At 37.0% G+C, this 26,878-nt stretch overlaps 1 protein-coding gene across 1 annotated transcript in view; it reads left to right on the top strand.

Annotated features, from left to right (window-relative positions):
- The window catches only part of gpc6a (glypican 6a), a 190,949-nt gene that overhangs the window by 112,270 nt on the left and 51,801 nt on the right, over positions 1-26,878 (top strand). The window contains exon 4 of the mRNA XM_042493211.1: positions 3,808-3,973. Within this exon, the coding sequence (XP_042349145.1) occupies positions 3,808-3,973 (166 nt within the window). The remainder of the gene's footprint in view (positions 1-3,807; positions 3,974-26,878) is intronic.

Below are 26,878 nucleotides of genomic sequence, written 5' to 3'. Positions count from 1 at the left end.
TGTGTGCATGTGTGCGTGTGTGTGCATGTGTGCGTGTGCGTCTGTGGGGGGGTTGTACCACCAAATTCTGGTCCCTATGCATGAATGGACTCTGCTGGCCCCGAGCCCTTCCTCTCTGGATCCATGTCTCTCAAGTGGCTTTCAATTTTCTGTCGTTCTTCCTTTTTTTCCCACAAAGTCAGTGCATTCTTTCCTTTTCCATCTTTCTTTCTTTCTTTTTTGGAACCCTGATTTCCCTCTTTTGGGGAAAAACATGACACTGTAGGCTGGTGCTCCAACCGCATAAGCAGTCACTCACTGGACTGTCGCTGAGTTTACAGATGAATCCTAGTGCAGCAACAGACTAAACCATTTTGCATCTTGAGGGGGTGTGAGGAACCTCAGAGAACTAATTTTTTAATACAGAAGTCAGTCTTTTAACAGATCTGTCTCGCTGTTTTAATTTAGTTATGGCAGTATTCCCTTAGAAATTTAAAAAAAGAATGAAAGCAAAAAAATTTCATTCCAGGGTTTTAGAGACACTTTTCTCTCTCTCTCTCTCTCTCTCTATCTCTCTCTCTCTCTTAAACTCAGACCAAACTCGGATAAAATGGTGAAACTAGGCAATGCTGATTAAATATACTGTTACTTTGTTGCCTATTTGTCATCAGAAATGTCTTCAGAAACATTTTTTAGTGCACTGTTTAGTTGTAATACGCAAATTTGTGGCACCATAGTGTTTCCTGTATTGTGAAAACATAGACTGAAAATACTGAGACCAAACGGTAAAACTAAGCAGTGCTGAACAAATATAAACCAAGATTCTGTTTTTTGTATTGTCTTTTTCTTGCCTCAAATGTTTTCAGAAACATATTTCATCTTTTTAACTGTATGCAAGATAGTTTCGTACTAGCCAGTAAACCACCAGTAAAAGCATTCATCGGTCTGGTGCAGTGCTGTGCATTCTGGCAGGTTTTCTATCTCTTGAGTGAAAGGGAATGCCACAGTCCTTTGTCTCTGTTTTCTCTGGTCATATAGTACCAATTTCGAAAGTATTTATGTCTGTCTTTAGCATAGACAGCCCAGTTTTATGAAAAGACAGCAGTGAATTAAGTCTTTAAAGTAAAGTGTTACCCTGAATGATTTTTCTCATATGTTGGTTTGGGCTTGGTATCTAAGTTACTGAAATAATATTTTTTTGGCCATTAGTTCATCTCAACAAAATATTTTCACATTAATAATAATTAATTTGGTCTTGGTCTAATTCTAAATTAAAATATTAATACAAGCAAAAGCTCCATTAATGACATTAAATTGTTTTCTAACGTGATGCCACAGAAGCCTGACACGTACATGTAAGTGGTTTTCATGCATGTCAGCTGTGAAATGTGTTCAATCAAATGTACCGTGTTTGTAAAAAAATTTCCACATGCTAACCACTGAGTGATATAAACAATAATAATACCAGAGGATGACATGCTGCGATGGATTGGCAGCTAGCAACCTCTTTAATGGCCTTTTTAGTTGACATTGCGTGCTGTCAGCGGCAGACTGCAAATGTCAAAGACGGTTGGTTTGGTCCTTGTTGTCGGCTGCCCAGCAGCAGTGAAAGCAAATACACTAATAGCGCACATCTCTGTCTTCCTACACTTCCTCTCCCTTGTTCTCTCTCATCTCTCTCCTCCTTTTCTCACTCACGCACATGCACACACAGGTGGTCGGGCCATTGTACCAGTAAGATCAAAGACAGACCACAGTGTTCAAAACAGACTGGAGACAAGACTAAAGCTGGATGTAGTGCTGCACAGCATCAGATGTTGCTATGGCGCTCCAGAAGTGCACTGATGTTGTTTTCTATTTTCAGGTCACTTTTATTTTTTATCTGTACTTATATCACCAGGCTTTGTTTTGTATGTCTCTGCATGTTTCTCTATTTTTTTTCTTATAGCAGTAACAAAGGTCAAATAGTTTTGTTTTTTTTTTTTTTTAAAAAAGATGACAAATAAAACAATAAGCATAATTAATAATTATTTTTCAGAGTAAAAACTCAATTTAATTCTAGAGGGATTCCTCCTTTATATTGCTCCTTCATGATGTTTCTTGCTTTTTTCTGTTAAGAGTTTTTTCTTATTTGAATTGAAAGGCTACAAATACAAGGTGTTTGGGGCTGTACACATTTTAAAGCTCTAATTTGTGATCTCAGGCTATAAAATAAATACAACTTGACTTGAACTGACTTTTGAAAATTAATGAATGAGCATTAATCTATATTTAGACTTTGTTTAGATGAGATGGTTTCCTCATTCTCTGAGCCAAAAATGTATATTCAGTAACCCTAACATGAAATTTTCCAGTCTTATTCCTGTCTATATTGTGAAGATTTTCAGAGGGATTTATCCAAAAATCATTCATAACCTGATTCATGAAAATTCTGTTCCTAAAAACATGATAAAAATTGAGTCTTCATGACTGTTGATGATATTTTTTGATTAAGGAAATGATTAAGAGATATCCAGAATTTCCTTTAAAAAAACCAAACTTTTTTTTGTAATATGTTTTCTTTTTTTTATGTTGGCAATGTGGGAAAATGTGTGCATATTTAAATACAACATGCATCATTTGCATATTTAAACATGAAATTTAAGAAAATGTGTAATGTAAAAGTTCATTATCCCGCCTTAAGTAATCAACTGGGGAAGTTTCATGGTGGTATCTATTAGTTAAACCATGTACCCTATTCACCTTGGGTGTCTCCCCTTCACTGGCTCTTAGGAGACTGGTTCCTCTGTTACACCTAAACCCTTTAAAATATAAAAATGGCGTCCAGTGGTGTGGTCTCTCCTATGATAACCACTGACCGATTTGCCAGCCTTCCTCTGTACAGACACCCAGACACACCATCAGTCTCCAGAGTGTGCTCTGGACACAGTCTAAAGTCAAGCATGAATACAGGCTGACAGGCCAATTATCAGATGTACTGTTCGTTCTGCATCCCCACCCCTGAAGGAAAGCAGATGTGAGAATCCTGTCGCTTTCACTCAAGCTGGTACAATGACATGGCCCAACAACAAAAGGCACATCTCTCACAAGGAATGGAGATGGACAGAGTTGTAAACATTGTCTTGTCATACAGTTTTATCTGGCGGCTTTTCACATTTCAAGCTTCAGAAGATGTAATGTAGTGTGGCGATGTTTGTCAAAAGTTGAAATGCGTTTCACTTTTACGTCCCTGAACTTTCAGTTGGAGATTGCATTCCTTACCACTGATGCTTCATTCCTGTGGAAATTTCATGATGTCTTATTTTTAGAAATATAGAAATGTCAATATTACTGTTTTAACACAACTTCTCTCCCCCCAATTATATGGTTTTTTATATGAAGTATTTCACTGCAAGAAAGATGGTCTTTTCGTAAAACTTGCCTGTCTTGCCTGAAAGACGAAAATACTTTTGGAAATGGTGCCACTTGACTAGAGAAAACAGAGGAAAAAGGGCTTTGGCATTCCCTTTAACTGAAGATGTAGAAAACATCCAACTACCAGAATGCACTGCACTGTACCTGACAGGTAAACGCGTAATACAGTAACAGAATCTTGTTTATATTTGATCAGGGCTGTCTAGTTTTACCATTTGAATTGAATTTGAGATAGAGAAAGAGGTGGCCTCTATACCTTTTGTGTCCATAGTGGTGCACATACAAAAACACAACAGACAGCTAAAATCCACCCGATATCATGATACATACAAAGCTGGTTGAGAGTCAGTATCCCTTTAATAAGCTTGAAAAGACTTGACATAATTGAAGAATATCTCTCTATTTGCTTTGTAGGTGAATGTAGTTCCAGCATGTGTCAAAGCCCTGACCAAGATGCTGTACTGTCCATACTGCCGCGGCATGCCTGGGCTGAAACCCTGTCACAACTATTGCCACAACGTTATGAGGGGCTGTCTAGCAAACCAGGCAGACCTCGACGCTGAGTGGAACCTCTTCATCGGTAAGAAATGAAATATTCTCACTCAAACCAAGTGCCCTTGCAATGGTTTCTCATTTTCTCTGTCATCTTTTTAAAATTTGTCAGTATGTCTGTCTGTCTGTGTGCACACTTCTAAGTCTGCATGTTACTTTTCCAAGGCGGTGCCTTTGAATAGTCTCTGTGGGAATTCAGTAGGATGTGTTGTGTTAGATTCAGCTTTAAAGGATTTACAGAGACAAAACTGAAATCTTATTTGTGCAACCATTCCTTCTTTTTCTGTCTGAAATGTTGTTTGCTGTTGCTGGAACCCTGGCATAGTGCTTAAAGCTCTGGGCCCTGCTGTTTGGGATTGATAAAGGAGAGCAGATCCTAGGCAAACACATTTTTCTATAGTGTTTCCAGCTGAGCTCGGTGAGTAATATAGCACTTCGGTTGGGCTGTAAGTAGCTGGATGCTGTAAGCTCTCCTGTTAAATGGATACCAAGGAGACACATAGAGTGTTCCCTCTGGATCTTTTGTAGGCCGATGCTTTATTTGTTATGTACCCCAATCCCATCCTCCCACCCACACTAACAGATTTCTTTAAAAATGGGGCGACTTTTTTTTCTTTTTTTTTTTTTTTTTTTTTAAGAGACATCCCTGAAGACTGTGTGTCAAGTGAACTGCACTTCTAAGCTTTTGGCTGTTTTGTGACAGGCCTGTCATTCGAGAAACCATCAGATGACGTACCGCTTGTTCTCTCCGATGGCATGTCTGAAGTCTCAGATCAACACAGGCCCCTATGCACTGAATGAGATGTCTCGCAGCTTTATGACATGTGTTAAAAAGTTAGTGTCTTGTTCGGTTGTGAAGAGGCAAATCTATTGCCGCAAAGGGACGCTCTGCTTGACAGTAATGGGAAAAGCTGTTGTTGCAACAGAATGATGAATCTGGTTTGACAAAAACACCCTTGAGGTGTAGAAAAAGTGGATTTTTAATTTTGAACCACTTTTTGTGCAGACATTGTTTTTTGGTTTGGGAAGAAAATGTTGTTGAGGGTATTATAATTAGAAATGTAGAACCCAAGGGATGTTTATTTTCACCATGAAAGACTAATTTTTTGATGTCTACTGACATTTTGTATTCATTAACTGTTGCTAAAGAACTTCGATTTGCTTACTGTGCAGCCTGCAAGAGATATTGATTCGCCTTTCAGAGACAACTTCTAAATGTATCACAGGTCAGTTCTCGCCACTGGAGCACATCTTTGCATTATAGAAATTTATGGATTGAGCCCATACACGGTCTGTCTTTGTCATCCCTTCAAATCATCGTTTATTAGAGCAGGTTAGATTAGAGGCACAGCCTTCAATTTTTAAGAACCTTCAATGACATTTACCTGTGGACTTTGCTCATGCTTAAAGGTCACTATTGATACCATTGATCCTAAGACCACAATAGAAAGTCTAAGGCTTTTTTTTTGTTTGAACTTCCATAGAGAGTGAGAAAATGAGTTCTGGAAATGGTCTATAATCTTTCTAAATCCTGCTGAATCAGGGACATTTATGTAACAAATATTATTTTTGCTTTTATTGAAAACAGACAAAAAAGAAGATTGATGAGTTGACTAAACTTAAACCAGATGATGCTTTTTTTTTTCTCTCATTGAGCTTGCCTCATTCTTACTTCCTGGAGCAAATTATAATTGAAAAGGATATTTCAACATGTGTTTTTGGAGAGACCTGTCTGAAGATAAGACACAAGGAATAAAACAAGATTTGCAGATTTATGTTATTTTTAACACTGTAAATGTATTATTACATTTACTTCTAAACGTAACAATACTCTGCTGCACATCTGATTTTTACGCATCCACGTCAGCCATTAAAAACTGACAGTGGACACTTTATCAAGCGTTATCCCTAACATGTTTTGTTTTTACTGTTTATAACTAAATAGAAGTACTTAGTGGTCAATCAAGTCAAGTCAATTCTATTTATAAAGCCCATTATCAAAAATTACAATTTTCCTCAGAGGGCTTTACAGCATATGATATCCCTCTGTCCTTAGACCCTCACATCAACCAAGGAAAAACTCCCCCCAAAAAACGCTTTAACAGGGGGAAAAAATGGTAGAAACCTCTTCCAGGACAGATAGACGTGCAATAGTAAACAACAGAATTACAGTAGATGACAAAAAGAGAGAGAGAAAAAAGAGAAAGAGAGGGTGGAAGAGGGAGAGATGCACAGCAACAGTAATGGTAACAATAACATAACATATAATTTAAATTACATTTATTATTTTTATGTCTGATAGCATGTAATGCTTCAAGCAAATTTATGAAATACATGTATATATTAATAGTGGAGGCATGATTAATAATAAAGGCAGTAGATGTTGGCGTCGAGTAGGATCACGGCATCAGTGCAACCAAGACCCACGTGTTCAGTTCACTGGATTTTTTGTTTTTTTGTTTTAAGATTATTGTGTTAGCACTTTTAATCCCTTAATTTAAAGGACAGAAATATAGACGGGAAAATCTGGAGAGAGATGGGGACGACATGCAGCATAGGGCGGCGGGCTGGAATGGAGCCAGGGCCGCTGCAGAGGCCTCAGCCTGTATCGAGCTCACAATCTATCATGTGATCTACACGTCACCTCTACCTAAACCTAATACCAGAAATTCCTAGAGTCTTCTGCCAGGACATTTTGATAATCAAACACTTCATTTATTGAAAGTGGCCAAAGGCACAAATATTACAGGGATATGCCCCCAAACCCTCCACCCCAGATAGCTGCACCTGTGGCTGTGGAAGCAGAGCACAAAATTTAAAGGCAGCTTGTATTGACCTGCAGATGCCTGCAGTTTTTTTTTTTAATCTTATTGGCAGAAAAGCCAGCAGTGAAATTAATACATAATACTGGCTGAGTTTGATTTAAGTAGACTGGTTCTGTGAGGAGTTGAGATGGCTGCCTATTGTTTTAAACTTTGCATGTGTTATGTACATCACCTCGTATGCCTTTGGTTTGCTACGTGGAAATATGAGCTGCAAGCAAGGAAAACAGAAAAAGAACACTGCCAAGCACTTTTTTCTGAAACAGGCTAAATATAACAAGCTGGCTTATGATCGTTTCTCCTCACTTTGAGTTTAATTGCTAGATAATGATTGGCAGTGACATGATGTGTCAAATGAGGTAAGCCTCCCTAATGGAACAAGCATAAAACAAGCATAAAGCCCGTCCGCAATGTGTGTGTGCGTGCGTGCGTGCGTGCGTGTGTGTGTGCTTATTAACTCCTTGACTCATTTCCAGCTCAATAGAGTCTAACAGTGGACCTGAGAAATATGGTTAAGATACTATTTCTATCTTAGCATTTGTACTTCTTAATGTTTCAGACTAAAAAAAAGGCTTTAATTAAAACCACTAGATTTACACAGATCAGTGAAAACATGTCATTAACATTGTTAAGCATTTCAAATAAAAAAGAATTGTATAAGTACAGAGTTTTAATAATCAGCTTCAAAATGGCTGTGTAGCAATACAATATATTGCAAATAACTGTGGGGACTTGAAGTTAAATCTTTAATGCAGTTTTTTTTTTTTTTTTTGGTTTTTAAATCATCACAACATGGAGGATAGCACTTTATGAACTGTTTTTTTGCCTCCTGTTAAACATTAATAGAAATGTTCTTGCATGTTCCCTCATTCCCAAAACACAAAACACATGGTGACATCAACTGCTGACATGTCTGTAGATGACAATTTCTGGCAAGTGCACAACAACAAATGAAGCGCACCTCTCTCCCTCCTCTCTTTTGCTCTGAAATACAAAAACCAGAACACATGAAAGTCACATCACATGGCTTATTCTCTATTTTGTTTGAAAAATGAAGATCAGGAGTTTTCTGTCATCACTTTGCCACAGAAAATATGTATTTCATCTGATGCAATACAGCACAAGACACATGGTGCCTCTTGTCTCTGCTGAAAATGCGAACCAGGGAACTCAAGTTGCAACAGTTGAGTAGTTGTACTGCTTATTGTCGTGCTGGTATGAAATGTCATAAATGTCTTGGCGGCCCTCAGTAACAGATACATACCAGCCTTTTTTTTATTTTTTATTTTTTATCTGGACATCAGGTAAATAAATGACCAAGTAAATAATGTGGCACTTTAATTATTATAGTTTTGAGAATAACAGAATAAAGTCCTTTTCCAAAATATTAATCAAATCTATTTTGTCCTGGGTATATTCATATATTTAGCCTGTCCGTTCAAATGGACGTAACCTTTATGGGATGTCTATATTTATGATTACTGTCATCTGATTCCAACCAAACACACAAACATATTTGATGGGAAGTCCAAAAGCAAATTACAGTGTCCCACATCATCTAAAGTAAATTTCAGTAGAGCTACACACCCCTTTTACAACAAGCATGTCCGAGTGTGATGCAATGAGGAGGCACATTTTAATGTATTAATCATATGTTAAAGTACATCATTTGTGTTGTAATGCACACTATTTATTATGTACACAGAATATTCATCTTAGGAGGCTTTGACCAAAATATTCTCTGGAGATAGTTACGACACTGACGATATTTTGAGTTGTGATGAAAAAACAATACAAAAACATTAATGAAAAACAAAAAATATTACTAAAAAATGTAATTAAATCATTTTTTCAAAATTTTAGCAACTGCCGTAAACTAAGTTTACTGTGCCATATATCTGCATTCTACTGGCTGCGAACATGTCAGTCATATTTGTATAATCTCTTAAACATGTTAACGATACAGAACTCACAGATCTCCTAACTTCGGCACTGGCAAATTCCCATTGCCATGATGAAGTTAAGTCACACTAACTTGGTTTACTGAAATAAATAAATAAATACAATACAAAACCATTCATGAAAAATAAAAAAAATATTTTTTTTAGTTGAAAAAAAGATCTGTTAAGACCATTTATTGACATTTTTACAATAAGGTGGTTTCTGCCTTCAGATTCTTGGTGTATTGAAATGGACAGGAAAAAACATTAGTGTGTTTTGAGTATAAATCTACCAGTGCAATATTTCTGTTCTGGACAGAGAAGATAAACTTGTAAGAATTGTTTTTTTTCTTTCTGATCTTCACAAATGCTTGTGTAATGTTTCTGATTTGTTTTTCTCATTAGTACATGGTAATAATATATTTCTATTTCCTATCCATATCACATAATGGCTTTGGCTTTGAGTTTTTGGTAGAAAATAAATGGACAGAATGGAGTAGAGGATGAAAACAAATCAAAACAATAACAACAGAACATGCTTTTAGCTGTAAACATGTCAAGACAACTTTTTCTCTGCTGCTCTAAACGTTGTACAAAGCCATTAAAATGTCACTTAACATAAAGCATTAACAACACAGAAGCAGAGGAATTTATGAGACGCACTGTACCACCAAACAAATCAAGGAGACTTACAAGCTTGAGACTGAAAGTAAATTCCAGACAATCTGACAAATTGATAACCACTCAGGATTTTAATAAACACATATAAATACAAGCACTTTGGATATTACGATGTCAGTATCACTCTGCGGGGTTTAAAAGCATTACTGGGGAGAGTAGAACAAATGTGCCACTGCCGTGTTTATTCCTGAAATCTGTGTAACATTAAAACAATAATAACCTTGGTGGATACTTTGACGCAGCCTACATATCACTATGCAGGAGAAAAATGAGTGATTGCAGCGTTGGTGTCATACATTTCAAAGTTACAGTCACAGTACGGCAGTTTACAGTTTGTAAAGGTTACCGTAACGACTTCACGGCTTTCAGGCTGCAAATGGAAGACAGACTGCCGGTGAACAATGAGCATAAACCTGAGGAAGGATGTGATTTACCTGCTCGTACATGTGCTGAGTGATTTTAGGCATCCTGCGTGTGTGTGTGTGTGTCTGTCTGTCTGTGTTCAGTGTTGAGGGAAAAAATTCATGGTTTGGCCAATGGGTGATACCACACCATCAGTCACCTGCCATCATGACAAATTTACCCAGCTCTGCATCATGACAGACACATCATTATCATTTTTCTTGTCAGCACCTTGTTAAAATACCCTCAGAGAGAGAGAGAGGACACATGCTGTTATTCACACACCACTGCAGTTTTTCAGGCTTACACCATGATCAACACCATTATTCACAGGAAAGTGACATTACTGTGTAACATAATTTCAGCTACACGTGGCCAAAATTAATGGCAGGATCCAATTTATTTCTTGATACACCCTTTCCTCAAACAGTTATCGTCCAATCATAGCATAGCACCCGTAACTAGGCATGGCAGACTGAAGAAGCCGTGTGCATGGGGCAATAGTAAAAGCAAAAGTCAAATTTATTTAAGAGTTTGAAGGTGATGTGTTTGCACAAAACCAAAAAAAATAAATAAAAGCAGAGATGAAAGGAATGGTTAATTTGCTCTAAGTTAAGCTGCATTTGTTAGCATGTCCAGTTTACTATAGTTTACTACCTGCAGCTGTAAAGTCTGACAAGCTGATTTTACTAATTGCTAAGTTTACTTAAAAGCTACTTAATTTTGTAAAAATGACAAGTTAAATCAAATAAACTTCACTGAACGAAGTGTACTGTGCTATGTATCTGTATTCTGCTGGTTGCAAACATGTCAATTATATTTGTATTTTCTTAAATGTGTTTTATTCTTTAAAAAAAACAGGACATAGGTCTTCTAATTTCATCATTGGCAAAATCTTCTCTGTGATGATCAAGTTAAGTCAGACTACCTTGGTTTAATGAAGTTGTTAACACTTAGAAAGAACAATTTTATTTCACTTAAGTTGCAACAACATCACAAAATTAAGTAAATACAGCTAAATTTCAAGTAAACTTAGCACTCAAACATAAATTAAGATTAATAGTTGTATAATTTACTTTTTCTAGGCAATCAATTCCCAATATTATCTAAAGTAAGATCAAGTTGTCATATTTTATAAATAATTAATGAATGAATAATGTAAGTATTCACCAAATGCCTTATGAAGGCTTTTCATTCTAAAGGATTTAATTTTAAAATAAGTCAAGTGAATACAATAAAAAGTGAAGACAGTGGCTGTATCTAAAATTCCTCATTTCTCAGTCCACTGTATAGTGCCAATTTGTAATGCTGTCTGAATGTATAGTGGGAATTACTATTCCATACTCACATTGCTTTGCCTGGGGGCCTCTTTTGCAAATAACAGGAGGCCAGGGGCCAGTTGTAGCTGCACTGCACAGGTCAGATTTACACAGAGTCAAGGATTTAAGGATATTTGCAGGCTTAGCTCATACCTCTGTTGTGAGGTTGAGAGATCCAACTCATCCAACTTGTATCCAACTGATAAATCAGCAATGGATTTTGTGCTGTACAGAAGTTGGCTAATAATAACGCTATCTAATATTGATCATCTTGAGTGTTCCGAGCCCTGATTTGTGCCATAATGGCATACTGTATAACAATACACATTATATTCACAAATTATTACATCTAACTGGTAAACCAAACTTCAACATATCAAAGTTTGTTAAATGGTAAATTCTTTACATTTATAGGACAAGTTGTAGTCGCACTACTCTCTCTTATAGTCTCTCTTAAACGTTATAGTGAAATGCAGGCTGAACAGCACATCATAACACAAACAGCCATAAAGTACTTTGTAATTTTTTTAGTTAAGTTGATGGAAATATGTCTGTATAATATCATGAATTTATCTCAAACATGCGCTTTGATATTTGGATAGACCAACAGCTGATGTTGATATGGCATGTTTTGATTGTGCATGAAGAAAATTACTTAAGTAGTGTCCGAAAGTGTTTTGTCATGTTACAGACAAGCTCACGATGTAGTCCTTTACAAAGAATTCCCGAGATCGTAAATAGGGATTGATAAAATGGGTGAATGATTTCGAACATAACCAGTGCTTCCAATGAGCTCTGTTAGCTTAATTAGTTAGCTGGCAACAGATGATAAAATCAGCCAGTGTCATATTGTACTGTCAAGAAATTTGTCAATCAGCAGCTAAAAATGTGAAACCTGCTTTTGTCTACGTCTGTCTGAAATCAAGGATCAATTGTCTAATATTGAGTGGTCACCTTTGTCCACGTATGTGCCATGTGAGAATGGAAATATTGACAGGTGTAGCTTCAGTAACTAAGTGCGGACAGGTTTTTTTTTTTTTTTTATTGGATTTACAGTTAAAGTAATAAACTCATTCTTGCTTTAAATGAGAAGTCATTTGTAAATACAATGTATTCCCCTACTGCATGCGCCGGGCTGTGTCTGTGTGTACATTATTTCTCCTAATTAAGATATAGGCTTGTGTTGTCCTCTGTTGAGTCCTTTGACACCACAGTGTAAGCGATCCTCATTGATTTTATTTGCTCATTTCTTTTTAATTGCATGGATTGTGTCCCAGTGTAACTGGACCTCCCCACAACCCCCAGTTCACAAGAAATCAAGGCAATTTTTTTTCTGTCCTCCAAGAAGGACTTTCTGTGATGTCTGTGAGATTATGAAGATGAACGTGCTGCCGGTACTTTACTTTACATGATACAGATAGCTTGGCAGAAACTAAGCTCACACTCTGCTGTTATGCACGCTGCCGCCTTAAAGATATCTGCAAATTCTCCACCTTTCTTACTGTAAAATTTCTTCTGTGTCACTCAACATCCACATGCTTTAACTGAAGAGTAATTCAGCGGTCTTTATGATTCTTCAAAAACTGCATCTTTTAGTGAAATCTGAGACATTTACCAGGCACAAGCACACACAGGCACTCAAACTGATGGAGTATTAGGCATGATCGTCTCAGTAACAGACATGACAGGAACAAACAAGCTAGCTAGCGGGATCCCGCCTGTCAGAGAGTTGAAGGCTGGATGACTCACTAAGCCCAGTGGAAATGATCTCCATATTCTCAGAATAATCAAGAATATAGTATATTTTAATTGCCGCAGGCTGCACAGAATAAGCAAGATGACGCTTTTCTGGTAATGTAGCAGGGATGCTTTCATGGCTACATTTTCTATACAGTGAACATATCCTTTTCCTAACCACAGCTATGTTTAACAGTTTTATTGCCTTTATACACATGTCCACTGAATATTATTATATTTTATCCTCATTTTTCATACTCATGTAAACTTATGCATACTTCTTTTACAGAATTATACATTTTGATGATATTGCATTTTTAGACTTTTCAAATCATATATATCTAAAGGAATAGTTTGACATGTTTGGAAATGTACTAATTTGTAGTATGTGGTTGAGGAGAGTGATCTAAGACCATTTAAGGGCCCTGACACACCAACCCAATGGCCAGCCGATATCAGGCCATCTCTTGCCCTAGTTTTTGTAGTGTACACCGCATCATTAGCACTAGTTATGTCCTAATTGTATTTTGTTTAGTCAATTAAGAATGTAAAACGGCTTTAGAGCCTGTTGGAGTCCTTCAGTGGATGTAATCACTCTGACTTTCCATTCACCTCAGCGCACAAGAAGTGAAACGAAAGTGGCAAATGTAAACAATGACTTAAGTCAAGAGGACTTGAGATCAAAACAAACTTGTTCTGTTAGTTACAATTATTTTTTTTAGCCACTGAGCTTTGATTAGAATCTATGTGGTGATAGCTGATGACATGGGGGGCTGAGTGAGCAAATGTCCTTTTTTTCTCATCCTTTGTGTGTGAGTGTGTGTCCGCATTTTCACTGTGCCTGGTGTTCTGTATAAGAGTGGAAAACCTGAACTCTTTAGTAGAAACTGTTTAAAACTGTGCAATTTTTCACTTGGGCACGGTAAATATTTTTTGTTCTTTGTCATCAGGTTGTGTTGTTGATGTGCTGACTGGCTAACTCGCGTCTTGAACCCATCCTGCCAGTCGTCTGGTTTACCGTTTTGATGACTTTTAAAGACTGCCGCCGCCTGCTATTGACAGTTATTTCCTCTCTTGCAGGTGGAGAATATACATGCTAGTTTAATGTCGGCTTTAGTCTTTGCAGTGTGTTCAAGTGCAAGTTTTTGGTTGAGACACAAGGGGCATAAACTGATGAAACAATCAGCCTCCGCTGCCACTTGATCTTAGATGTCGGTTTGGTGCATCTGGGCCTTAACTACTTTTTAAAGTGGGATTCCTTTTGTCTACCGTCTGAGCAGCACCATGTTTGTACTAATTTCATTAATGTGTGACAGTCAGATACACTTGAGTTCAGTTGGTAATCCATCATGGGTGAATATCACATTTAATTTTAATGTGTCCTTTACTGTAAAACAATAAAACACTTTGCTAAAAGACTAAAGAATGAAACAAACAGCTGAAAGGCAGCACAGACAGATAAAGTTATCCAGCACAAGCAGTCGTGTCTTGCAGCTGTAGCAATTGATAAAAGTGTTAATGTGAAAGGACATGAGAGTTCATATGTGAGGAACAACAGACATGGTATTTGAGACTTGAGATGAGATAAGTAGTCGAGACATTGCCAAAAGCCAATAAAACAAGGGGGGAAGCTCTATTAAGAAGTATTTGTTGGTGCTGTTATTGAGCTACAATCCAGCTGTAAATGCAGGAGAGAATGCCTGTGGAGACTCCCCAAAGACAAACAGATATGTTGGCAAGTTAGAGAGTCTTTTGCAATTGATTCACCTCTTGCAGCTGCAAACTGGAAAAAATGTTACAGGGAACTGATGTCAGACGTCTTTAAGCAGAGTGGTTTTGGCAGTATTTGTGTTTAGACGAGGAGCGCTCTGAGTGAGAGTGAAAAGCTTGTTTCACACTTGTTTCACAAACATTGGGATTTTTCAACATAAACTCAAGCTCTACTTTGGATGCATTTAAAAGTTAGTTTAACAAAGGTGAAGAATGCAGATTGAAGGATGGTGATACTGTATTAAACCTGACGGAACGATTGAAGCTGATTTGAAGTTTCCATACTTCATTTCCTGTCCGTCTGTTGACTTGATTAATGATACAAAACATCTGCAAGCCATTTGGTACTGCTGTACTGAAAATAGAATACAAGTGCGTCACTGTTCTGTAGAACACGTTGGCAGAGACATAATGTGTTTGTAATCTCTTTTTGCATGTTGCATGTGTTTTCATCCACTGAGACTGAGCCCCTCAAAGAAAGGTCAGAGAGCTCAGTGGTCTATTGGGACAAAAATTAATCCATGGCTTTAGCTCTGTTAGCCTCTGTAGGGCAGTTTTACTGCACTGACTGCTTCAAAATAATCTGCAGGTCTTCCATTGTTTGTTTAATAATGCATTTTTTCTTGACTGGATATTGCAGCATTTAAAATACTTTTCAGGGCTCAACAGTAAGGATTGTCCTCACCCCTGGAGCAAGTAGAATGCTGCATTTGGCTTGTAAATCTAGAAACTCACAAACAACTATCAAACACATCTTTTTTTCCAGAGTTTATGATTAAAATAGCTGAGAAGTGAGTCATCTTGCTTCCTTCACATCTCAGTTGAGAGTTGCACATGCCCAGTATAAATCTGTATTATATGAAACTGCTGTCTTTGTTGTCATTTCATATTCACCAATAAATAAAACAGTTTGTATAGGGACAAGTAAAACTTGACTTGGAGCAATTACGTTTCTAAATGCCCAACTGGCCTAACTGGGCAATTAAAAAAAAATAACATTGAACCCAGGTTTATAGTTTATGCTCTATAATTTCATTAACCATGTGAAGAGTCAACAAAATGTTTAAAAAGCTGATAAAGGTTTTCTAAAGAAAAATTTTCTTTAAGTGTTTAATGACCTCCTGCCCCTAAGGTAAATATATTGATGGACATGTTTTTATTTTACTACTACTACTACTACTACTACTACTACTACTACTACTACTACTACTACTAATAATAATAATAATAATGATAATAACAACAGCTACAACTGTAATTATTATTATTAGTATTGAACCTCTGCCTTTTGTGACTCCTAGTGATAGTTAGCATTGTATCAGATACAGCAAAGCAAACCATGCTACACCAGTCTGTATATTCTAATCTCTTTAATCACATCTCAAAATGGACTAAATAGTAATATTTTACATTTTATTTAAGACCTTTAGAAACTGAGGTTTTGAGATTTTGAGAGTTTTTTTTTCAAAATGTTGTTTTTGTTATGATTACTTTCACACAGATTGTGGATATCACTTAGCAAAAAAGCAGAGTGATTTGTTTTTTGTAACAAGGTCCATTCTTCTGAGATAGTCTATATTCAAAATCAAGACATCAGACTTTATTGCTCTGTTCAACCTTGACAGCGGCAGCGTATATCAGATCCCCTCCTTTGTTTCTTACCTTTCACAATCAAAGCCCTAGACACAAACATCCCGTAACATTTTACAAGAACTCAAATTCAATCAGACCATTTCACTAAAAGGAGACTAACAAAGCTTACAGTAGCTAATTCAAGCATTTTACCTGCTGCAAATTCACATCACTGCTGGTATGAGTAATTTTGAGCAGGCAGCCATTTTGCATGTTTACGTCATTTATTTATCACGCCCGAGATGTGCAAAAGCCTTTAATGTCTTTATTTTATTTTCTTTTTTGAAATTGTTTAATCTTATATTTTTCAAATTGACAGATTTACATAATACCTCAACACAAACTTCACTTTTTGTTTGGATTTGGACTGAAAAAACTCATCTCACTGCCATTACAAAAAAAAAGCCTTACTGTTTCACCACAGCAAGCCATGTTGCTCTTTCCTCCAACATGTTGGTTTGCAAACAGCTTCAGTCTGTGACCTTTTGTAGCTTGTGTGAAGAATAAAATAGCCAAAGGAAACTAACAATATACTGTTTACTTTCAAAGACTAATTCCTAAGACTGATGGCTCCGTTAATCCAGTTATAGTGTGCTTATTCTGATTACAATCTCAATACAAGTATAATAAACTAATTAAGGAGTTAACAGGATAGTTTCAGTAATGAAGGTATTGCTTTTCTCTGTGCATAATCATAGAGTGCATGTAAAATGTACTGACTTTAAATCAGTTGTATGGGTGATTTAATGTTCTCTAAGGGCATCGTATGTGCTTGGGGGAAGGGGAGGTAGCCTTTTACAACATGTATTAAGAGGAGATGAGGAGGCTCCCTGAACGAGTCACCAGGTCATTGTAAGGTTAACACAGATTAACTGACATATTCACCAGTCACTGATCAACATTTAGTCTCTGATCCATTAGTTGCTTCTTTTGCAGGAGCCACCCTGTATTCAGTTAGGATTAGAAATCAAACCCAGAGCATTCAACAGCACTAAATGTGGAGTCATGATGCTGCCCAAAACTAGAAAGCTGTAACAGTAATTTTGATCATGAAAAATAGGAAAACAATAGAGCTAATTCCAAATTATAAATGCACAAACATTTTTTTGTTTATTTTTTTCATGTTTCTTTTTATCTTCAAGTTGTTTTTTGTTTTGTTTTTTCCCAGTTTTAGTTTTCATACTATACTTTGAACTGGCATCTCTCCTCGAGATGCTCCAAGAGACACTCCATGAAATCTTTGCAAGTGCTGAGTAGCAATTATATGCTGTGATAGACAAAAGTACAAAAGAGACAGCAGCAAAAGATAACAGGGTCATTGTGTTGTACAGTATTTAGGTGACACATTTCCTCACTGAACAAAGCCAGTGTAGTTTTCTCCCAGCTTGTCAAACAAGCAAAGCATGTTAACAAGTAGCCATCTCCCCAAGCATGCTCAGTGACATGGAACTACTCTCCCCATGGAAGATGCAGTTGAAGGGTTGTTTTTTTTTTAAGGGAGTTTAATAAAATTAAATATCAGAAGTATTATCTTATACATATATTCTCAATCATTTTTGTGCCATCATTAATACAAGCAAAACATAAAGCAGTAAAGAATCTAAAATTAGAATATAATCCATGCACTGTTTAGATATCATTATCAGACAATTGCAATTTGTCAGCATGCAGAGAATCACTACCACTGACAGGAGAATAATCAACTGTCTCTGTAAATGTATGCAGGGTGTCATTAACTTATATTGTTGGATGCATAGTGTTTGTATGCAGAGATTTTCTCAGTTTTCACTCGCAGATGGTGAAAGTTATTCTCTCCATTTTCTTATCTGCAACTCTGAATCATTGGGCAGTCTTGTATGTGTGTGCAATTATCTTTGCATTATGTTCATCATTTCCAAACAATAGAATGAAAGCCCGATTAATTCACGTCAACACCGGATGAGCAGTGGCTGCAATACCAAACTGTTGCTGTTGCTGTTTTCAGTGATTTTAAAATGTATGTGGTATTAAATATTTTAAAGAGAAAGCCATTACTTTCATTCACCTTTAACAACATAAAAGTATTTAGAGACACTCCAATGCCACTTTTTCTGTCTGGATACATATTCTGATACTTAAAGTTGTATATCTGCAGATACCAAGAACCGATCCGATACCACTGAATTAAGTATAAATTCATTGTATACCATGAACCCAGTACGCATTTGAAAAGAATGCCATCATTGTAGTGTGGCATGGATCTGGTTAAACCCTTTGTATACCGTGAATAAATACATGAATGCTATAGAACACTGGTCTCCAACAGGGGGTCCGTGACCCCGAGGAGGTCCTCAAAGTTACGGTAAGGGGGCTGCCAAATTATTGTTTGAAACCTTTAATTTGACTTTTAATTTAAGGCCCCTTATTTATTTGTTTAAAATTTGTATGAAAATACACATTATCATGAATCCAACATATTATTAGCAAAGATAAATTGGCCTATTTACAAAATGAAATAATAAATAAATTTAAAGTCCACAATATTAATGACAGGTTTACTGTTTCCCATTAGTCTTTGTCCAATTATGTGAGCTTACTAACACTAAATTGCTGTGCAGCACTTATCCATAACAGTGAGGTGAACTAGCCGACATTTACATGCTATTGAAACATATTGGACAGTGAGCTTATTATTCCTGGTGTATGAACATTTTTGTGAGCCCAAATAGATAATTTTGTAAGTTTACAAGCAGAGACTCTGGCATAAAGTCAACCTCAGAAACAATAAACGTAAGTGAAGAGCGTAATGCTAACACACCTAGCCATGCTAGAACTGCTGCTTAGTAGCAGCTACACGCAATCCCAAACGATAAAAGACAGAAGAATATTTAATGAATTATTATCTGTTTGAATTTACAGAAAGAATTACGCTTCCTAACAGAAATCACTTATTTTTTGCTGCTCTAAAACATTAGAGACCAGTGGCTGCACAATGCAGCTTGCTTTGCAGACTACTGTTTCAGAGTGACAAAGAATCTGTAACCAGGAAATCTGCCATTGTACACAGGTGTGAAACTACTTTAAAGTTTATCAGTAAATTACGTGGTATCAGATCGGTGCATTGGCTTTTGTTGTGGCAGTACCCGATCCAGTTCTTTAGAAAGTATCTGAGACATTTCTGATACTGGTATCAGTATTGAAACAACCCAAACTATTCAATACCTCATTCAGTGTTTCACACCTTTCTCCGGCCTCTATGTCAGCGAAGAGAATGACAGACTGTATGTGACACTGGAGCTACCAGTTTACATAATCTGGATAGTGATACGCCTTTGACTTTAAAAGACAAGGTCATGCTGAATGATTTTGAACACAGTCTAAGCTGAGTGGACCATTTCTATTCTCTGTAAGACTTGACACTCTGGTTCTCCCATTGACTCCAGAGCAGCCATGCAGAGCCCAGTATGATTTAATTTTACTTGGGCCAGTATGCGGTGTGAAATAGTCAAAGATTTTTCACCACTGAAATCTGACATCCTAGTGATGGCCAATGAACAAGAAATCATTAACTCCCACTCATTAAGATTTTTGGCCACAATGTTAAAATGGGTAAATCTCAATAGAGATGTCTCCTACAAAATGCATGTATCATATCTCAAAAACTCCTGGATCAGTTCACATCAGTAAAACTCTAAGTGGGGTGAAAGACACACCTTTTGTCAATAATATTCTTGTCAATATTTCAAACTATGTAGTTCCTCAGCAATGGGCAAGAAACCAGAGAGCACATATATTCTAACTGATTTTATAGGTACCTGCTGAGGATGGATCTAGTACTGTGTGACAGAAATTGATCTTAGAGTGGGTGTATTTATTGAACTCTCTAGCACCACTCACCACATCAAAATTGTATTGACTGAGCAGTGACCAAAAGTAAAAGGAGTCAATTTGATCTACCAGTGGGATCAGACAGCAGAAATACCTGCATTAGTTTGTATTAAACAGTCATAAAAATTAAAAATCAAGAGGTTAAAAGTGTCCTTGATAACTGGGAAACCTTGTATTTGTTTCTCAACATCTTCACATAAAAGTTGTTGATTTGTCACAGATTCACACATGAATGACTGCTGTGTCCCCCAAGAGACTCTGCAGGTAGTTTGGCGGAGTCTCTCCAAATCCCTCTGGGTGAGAAAAAAGGAGAGTTTTCCAATAGGAAATAGCCAAGCATGCAGCCTGGAGCAAGAAAGAAAAAAAAAAGTTGGCACCGTGCAGCCAGCTGTAAACAACCATGCCAGTACAGCCCGCTGTGTCAGTCAATGGATAGATGGATAAATGGTGGTACGAATTGAACAATTTCATCATTACATGAATTTAATGCCAAAAGAATATAGATCAGTCAAGATCAATATCAGATAAAGGGAGAAACAGAAAAACAATTATAAATCCATTTATATATAAAAAAGTAGATCTGGCTCAAGATATGGAAAATATGTGATAAAAAAGTACTTTAAAACTAGCGATTCCTCAATGTATGTCAGTGTACACCATCAGGAACACTGTATTCAAAGACATCTTTTGAGTTGCAGTGCAGCAAGTACCAAGAACATTTTTTATGTAAATCACGTATTTCTAAAAATCTATTGAATGTTTGTTGATAGTCCAAATCTGGCAGTCAGTGGAGAGACAGAAACAGAGCGTTTCCCCTGAGTGCAATCTGAATAAAATAAAAGTCAGAAGTGGAGTTTCAAACCCCTTAACAAGCACCACTTTTCTTGTCTGCAAGCCTGAAAATGACATACCTAATGTAAAGTGGTGACTCGATCCCATTTGAATAAAGCCATTACCTTCTCTAAAAGTTAACTCTTTTGACTTAACCTTTACCTTAAATCCCACAATTAGTGTATGCTGAAGTGATACTGAGACCAATTTACAGAGGCATGGACATGATCATTAATTTTCTCACTTATTTTACTATTTTACCATTGTGTTTTCTATGCAAAATTATTTAATAATAATAATTAATAATTAATATTACAAAATGAGCAACTGTTGTCACAGAGATTTGGGAATCTTAAAATGGTCTCCACAAATAGAATCGTGAGGCTTTGTGTTTTCAATCTGTAGCTTGTTCTGTTGAAACTGAAAAACAGGGTCCAAGACAATTATAAAAATATCAGAAAAATATAGCCTCCACAAGGGATTTAGGGGTTCAAGACATTACAAACAGCTAGAAGTGGAAAGTGTTTGATCTGGACCTGGTCCAATGAATAAAAGTCAGGACTTTTATGCACAGCAACATATTATTTTATACTAGGGTATTAGTTTATTGGTACATGATAAAACTGGGGAGGTAGGACCACAGCAAATAGGCATAAATAGCAAGACTGAAAATCAGTTTTACACTTGCCAATTTGGCGCCAGATCCATGAACATGTTTGGAACTGATGGTGCCCTCTATTGAGCGATATCCAAATAGTTCACCACATGGGATTCAACTTTGTTGTGAAAGTTATTCTGACAGTTTTGTAATGATTGCACAAAAAATGTCTGATTTATAGCCTAATTTGTCTAATGCAATACCCATTTTTCCCATCCGTTGCAACCCCTAGTGCTCTATCTGAATGAAACTTGGAAGGCATATGTCAGATACCTATGTGGACATATTCTGCAAATTTTGTGATAATTGGCTTGATGACTGGCCTGTCGGATGTGAAGTAAGGTCTATTTATGTGATGAGTCACACTTGTTTAAAGTTCATTGCTCATTATATTATAAACAGAATGCGTTATCAACAAGTTTTTGATAACTTTTGATAAATTTGGTCCATTGGTGATTAACAGAAAATTAAGTACAAACTGGGACTGGAGTATGTAAAAATTGTGTTTTTAAAATAGCAGAATATCTAGTGGTGGTTCTTGAGGCAAATTTGCAAAGAGATGGATTTCTGTATAAAGTTTTGTGTAAATCGGTCTTATGGTGTCTGAGTTTAACTATAGCGCCCCCATCAGGCCAATTTGGATCATATATTGCTTGAGCAGCGTTTGCACACAACTTCCAATCTTTGGTGAAAACTTCATGTGTATACAATGTAACATCTCACTGAAGTTTGTGTAAAGAATAAAAATAATAAACCAGCACAAAAATAACACGCTCGAACCCCTAAATGTAAACACTTAAACGGTGGTAAATTGGTCGTATGAGTTATTACTTGACCATTTGTGCAGAAATGATTTAGCAAAGTGTGTACACACTTTGTTTGAATGTTTAAAGTACAGACAGATTCATCTTCAAGTTGCTTTTCATCCACAGTCCATTGTTTTTTAAAAAAGGGTTCCTGTGTGTGACATAATTTCCAAAGTTGTTTAAGCATGTAGAAGTAACAATTCCTTGTAGCAATTCACATGGCCGACTCATACTCACAACCCATCAAATATTCATTAGGCTATATGAAAAATAGGTTGTCAGAACTCAGCTGAGGATATCATTTAGGTCTTTGAGTCTTTTATAGAATGAGTTACAGAATTGCTGCCAATTTCCCCTCTACTCTCACTGTATTCCACTGAGGCTTTTTCTGTGGTTGCATTAGAGCGGTACTCTGCTAAACATAGGCAGCTGAAGACTTCACAGGACTCAGGTTGGCCCCCCACAGTGACCTCCAGCCAGCTCCTGATGGAAATCTAACCAAGCATCACGCCCAATTTGAGACTCCAGAGTAAACAAACAAGAGTGCTCTTCAAAGGTACAGCCACTAACAGACAGAAGAGCAGGGTCTATCTGTAGATCTGTTCACTCAGTACGCTGTAAAAGCACTGGCCTGCATTTGAGATTCACAACCTAAAAGAAAGAAATTACTACAGTTTTCGTCCAAGATGCTCAAATATGTGCATACTAAATTGTCTGCAGTCTGGCTGATTTTGTTTTTTAGGGGGTTTGGCAAAGCAATATTTGTAATTTGACAGGTTCTTGGAGAATTGTTTCAGGTTTAACATGTTGGTTGCTGTTCATGGAGGGTTGCACACAAATCTATGTGTCTATGGAAAAAAACTGAATTATATGGTATAATAAATAAAAACACATTTTAACTCACAGATAATGCATAGCTGTTTTTGTCTTTGGCTAATCAGTAACATGATTTTTTTTCTTTAAAATAAGATTTATGTTGCCATGAAAGTCAAAAGTTTACCTTTATCCCTCAATTTTAGCACCCTAATATGGCCAATAATTGATTTTTGAACACCAATACCAGGGTGTAAAATTTCTTCAACTTTCATCAAAAAGCGCTTTGGTCATAAATTGAGTCAGCTGTTTGAATTATTTTAATTCACTAAATCTCAGTATAACAATCTGAGGTAACTCTTTTCTCACCCAGATGCTGGTTATAATTTGGTTCAGTTAGCCTCAGATATTCCAGTAAAACCTATCAGTGTGTGCAGATGTAAAAAGTGTGGATAAAAAAACAGCCAATAACAGATAACGTTAGACCAGAGACTGTATTTGAGATAGAAAGAAATCCTCAAACACACAGGAAATCACAGCAGGTCATGAGCTAAACAAAGCACTATTTTATAAGATAAAACGTACATTTATTTACTATACATGGTACACATCTAGAATGGAAAAACAAAAAGAAATTATGCAATTTTCATGTAGTAGGTCATCACATTTTTACATCTGAAGGAGTCTATAGTGAAAAAAGAACAAAATGGGTCAGTGACTGTGTTCTTTAGTGTCATGATGTTTCGACTTTTTCCGTTCTGTTTGTTTATCATCATCAGTCTTTTGGGTTCGAGCCACTGAGAAAATAGCATGTTAATATATGTTAATGCATGTTAACACTTGGAAGTCCCAGATTTCCCGCCATTGCCAACAGTTGTGTCAGAAACACATTAATCGTTTGATCTGGTTTAATCCATATTAAAACCACATTTTACCAGTTAATCCTGTATGCTGTGTTAATTGGTCATTTGTGTTTTCTAATATGCCAAATATACATACAACTAAAACATTTTTACAAAGTATCACCGTATTTTACATCAAAGTCTGTATCTTTTGTCTTTTTGTAAAGCCAGGGTAAAACTGTCTTAATTGTTTGATGACTCATCTTGCACTCAGGGGCATTTGCAAAAGTTCATCCAATCAAATGAGACTTTGGGCGAAATCACACTTTTTGGGGTGTAGTAGCTAACATAGAGTATAGTATAGTCTAGAGGCCACTGAGGCTAACATATTGAGCAAGCTAGAGAGTGAGTCACATAATGCAGGTAATGCAAAGGCATAGTATCGAAGGAAAATGATGAGGCTGTTGGGAATATCAGCATCCTTATACGTAGTATAATTACGAAGAATGATTCTGTACTGCTAAAATTAATTTACCATCCCTGAAAAATTTGAGTCTGAGGCCTGCTCCATTTCTGAAAATGTCAGCAAAGCAGGCGTTCAAACGAGGTCCTCTTATGCTCAGGCTAAACACAACCCCATTTGAACGCAGCTTGTTCTTGAGCGGTTGTGACGCTACAGTGAAGACAAATTTATATCCACAGGCAAAAAAACACTTGGCAGAGTACTCAAAATCACTTTTGCGGGTGTTCAGATAGCTGTCTATAGGTTTAATCACCACTAAAAACCCCATCAAATAATCATCAAGGGTCTGTCCACCAGATTTTAGCCAAATCTGTCAACTTTATTCCAATATTTTGACAGACAAAAAAAACACAAAAAAAAACCTTTGTACAGATTTGTTGACAAAGGTATTTGTGTGTGTGTGTATCATGCATACATAAATACAACAGATATATGATTAAATGTACTGTATACACCTCTTTTTTGAGGAGGTTGGGTTGCAGTGAATGGTTGCCCAGTTCTGCTCGGCTGAGACTGCGCCCCAGGATATTATCACAACTTAATTCAATGTTAATTGGCAATACCAGGTATGAGTATTAATCTTTATGCTTTTAATTCCCCTCCCTTTAAACAGGCTAGTGCTCTCTCCTCTGTACTCACCTGTCCTCTAAATCACTCTGCTCAGTCAAGCGCATGAGCTTAATATCCTGCCCTGTCAATAGCCACTGAGAGGAGGCAGACTTTATGTTCCTTAGGTCTCATGACAGGCACTCTGAAATGCTTGCCCGAGGGCAGGAGCTCAAACTCATTCTGCCAGGGCCGGTCAGGACAGTCTTGAAAGGTATTGGCTTTCTTCAGCGCTGGCCTGTTTCACTGTAATTGTAAGAGCTATACCTGACTTACCCCAATGATCCTATCTGTCAATTTTACAAGGCTGCTAAGCTTTTCTTACTTAACAAGTTAAAGTTTCCACAACAGGCCGAAATACACAATATTAAAACAGAATTGAAAAAGTAAAACTCAATGCAGTACAAAGTGTGCCTCGACACTTAAGGCTTCATGTTCTGTCTCCTACCAACAGTCACTCAGTTGTCAGCTTCAACCACAGAGTGGCAGATCAGAAAACACTCATGAGTCATGCCATAGAGTGCCCCAGGGATTACGTTTTCCTGGACGCTAATGCAGAAGTTAGCTTCCATGTGGTTCCATTGGATTTTGGACAATAGAAGAATAAAAAAAGTGTTTATAATACCTACACGTTTTTTTGAGGACTAATGCAGTCGCTAGAATAAAAAAATTAACATTATGCTATAAACAAGCTACACCACAGTCTTGACTTAATGATACCGCCACAACAAGGCTATTACACCATGTTTGGCACAGCTGTAATCTCTGTCTCAATGAGAATCTGTCTGTAATTTCATTTAGACACTTTTTTTTAATAATACCTAGACAGCGGACCAAAAATGGCCTCTATTCACACCAATGAAGCTACGCCTGGCAAATGTGCCAAAAAAGTTTTCTAGCTTCCGGGTTTACCTCCACGGTATGCAGCCCACTGAATATGTGCAGTAGTGTTTCTCCTGCTGGCCCGACACGGATCTGTTTTGCCGTTTCTGTTTGAGGACTTCTTGCCCTGATTTTGTTGAATTGCTTAGTAGGAAAGGCCCCAAAGTTACAAGTTTGTGTTATTGAGTTGTTGCCCATTTGGTGCTTCCTTGTCTAATATGCTGTTAGGTATATGTTTATTCAGTGCATGCTGGTATTTTGGGCAGCCAGTTTACGCTGGCAACCCACCTGCCCGATGGCGTGTCGAGCAGAGAGAGCGTACTTGTTGCTCTGCGTGTTGGTCGAGTAGTGATCATGGGTTTAAAGTGCAATTACTTCCATTACAAGTTATCTGTGCGTTGATGAAAATAGTGCCTATCCACTGTATTTTTCTGGTAGTGTATTTCTTTGTTTTGATATGGCTAGATGCCTTCTATCAGCTAATGTGTGTGAGAATTTGGGAGCTGTCAGAGCTCTCCGTGTGTTGCAGATCATATCCCATTCATAGACCCTAATGGACGGCCCTCAGCTCTTCTTACTCAATATGTTATATCAAAATATCTCGTGGAGTTCAAAACATGTTCATATGTTTGTTACTTGTTAGTACTGCTGAGTTGTTTTTATAGGTGAGTTGAAAAACAAAGTTACCTAGGTAACCTAGCTGGTGATGTTATACTATAGTTTTCTTATTGTTCACAATTTTCAAAAGCAGCAGTCTCTTGGGGTGCTGCTGGATGCCAGTCGTCAGCCTGGAAGGGATTAT

The sequence above is a fragment of the Plectropomus leopardus genome, chromosome 1 (genome assembly GCF_008729295.1).
Source record: "Plectropomus leopardus isolate mb chromosome 1, YSFRI_Pleo_2.0, whole genome shotgun sequence".
Taxonomy (NCBI): Eukaryota; Metazoa; Chordata; class Actinopteri; order Perciformes; family Serranidae; genus Plectropomus; species Plectropomus leopardus.
The sequence above is the reverse complement of the archived record's forward strand: the minus strand, read 5'-3'. Positions and strand labels throughout refer to the sequence as shown.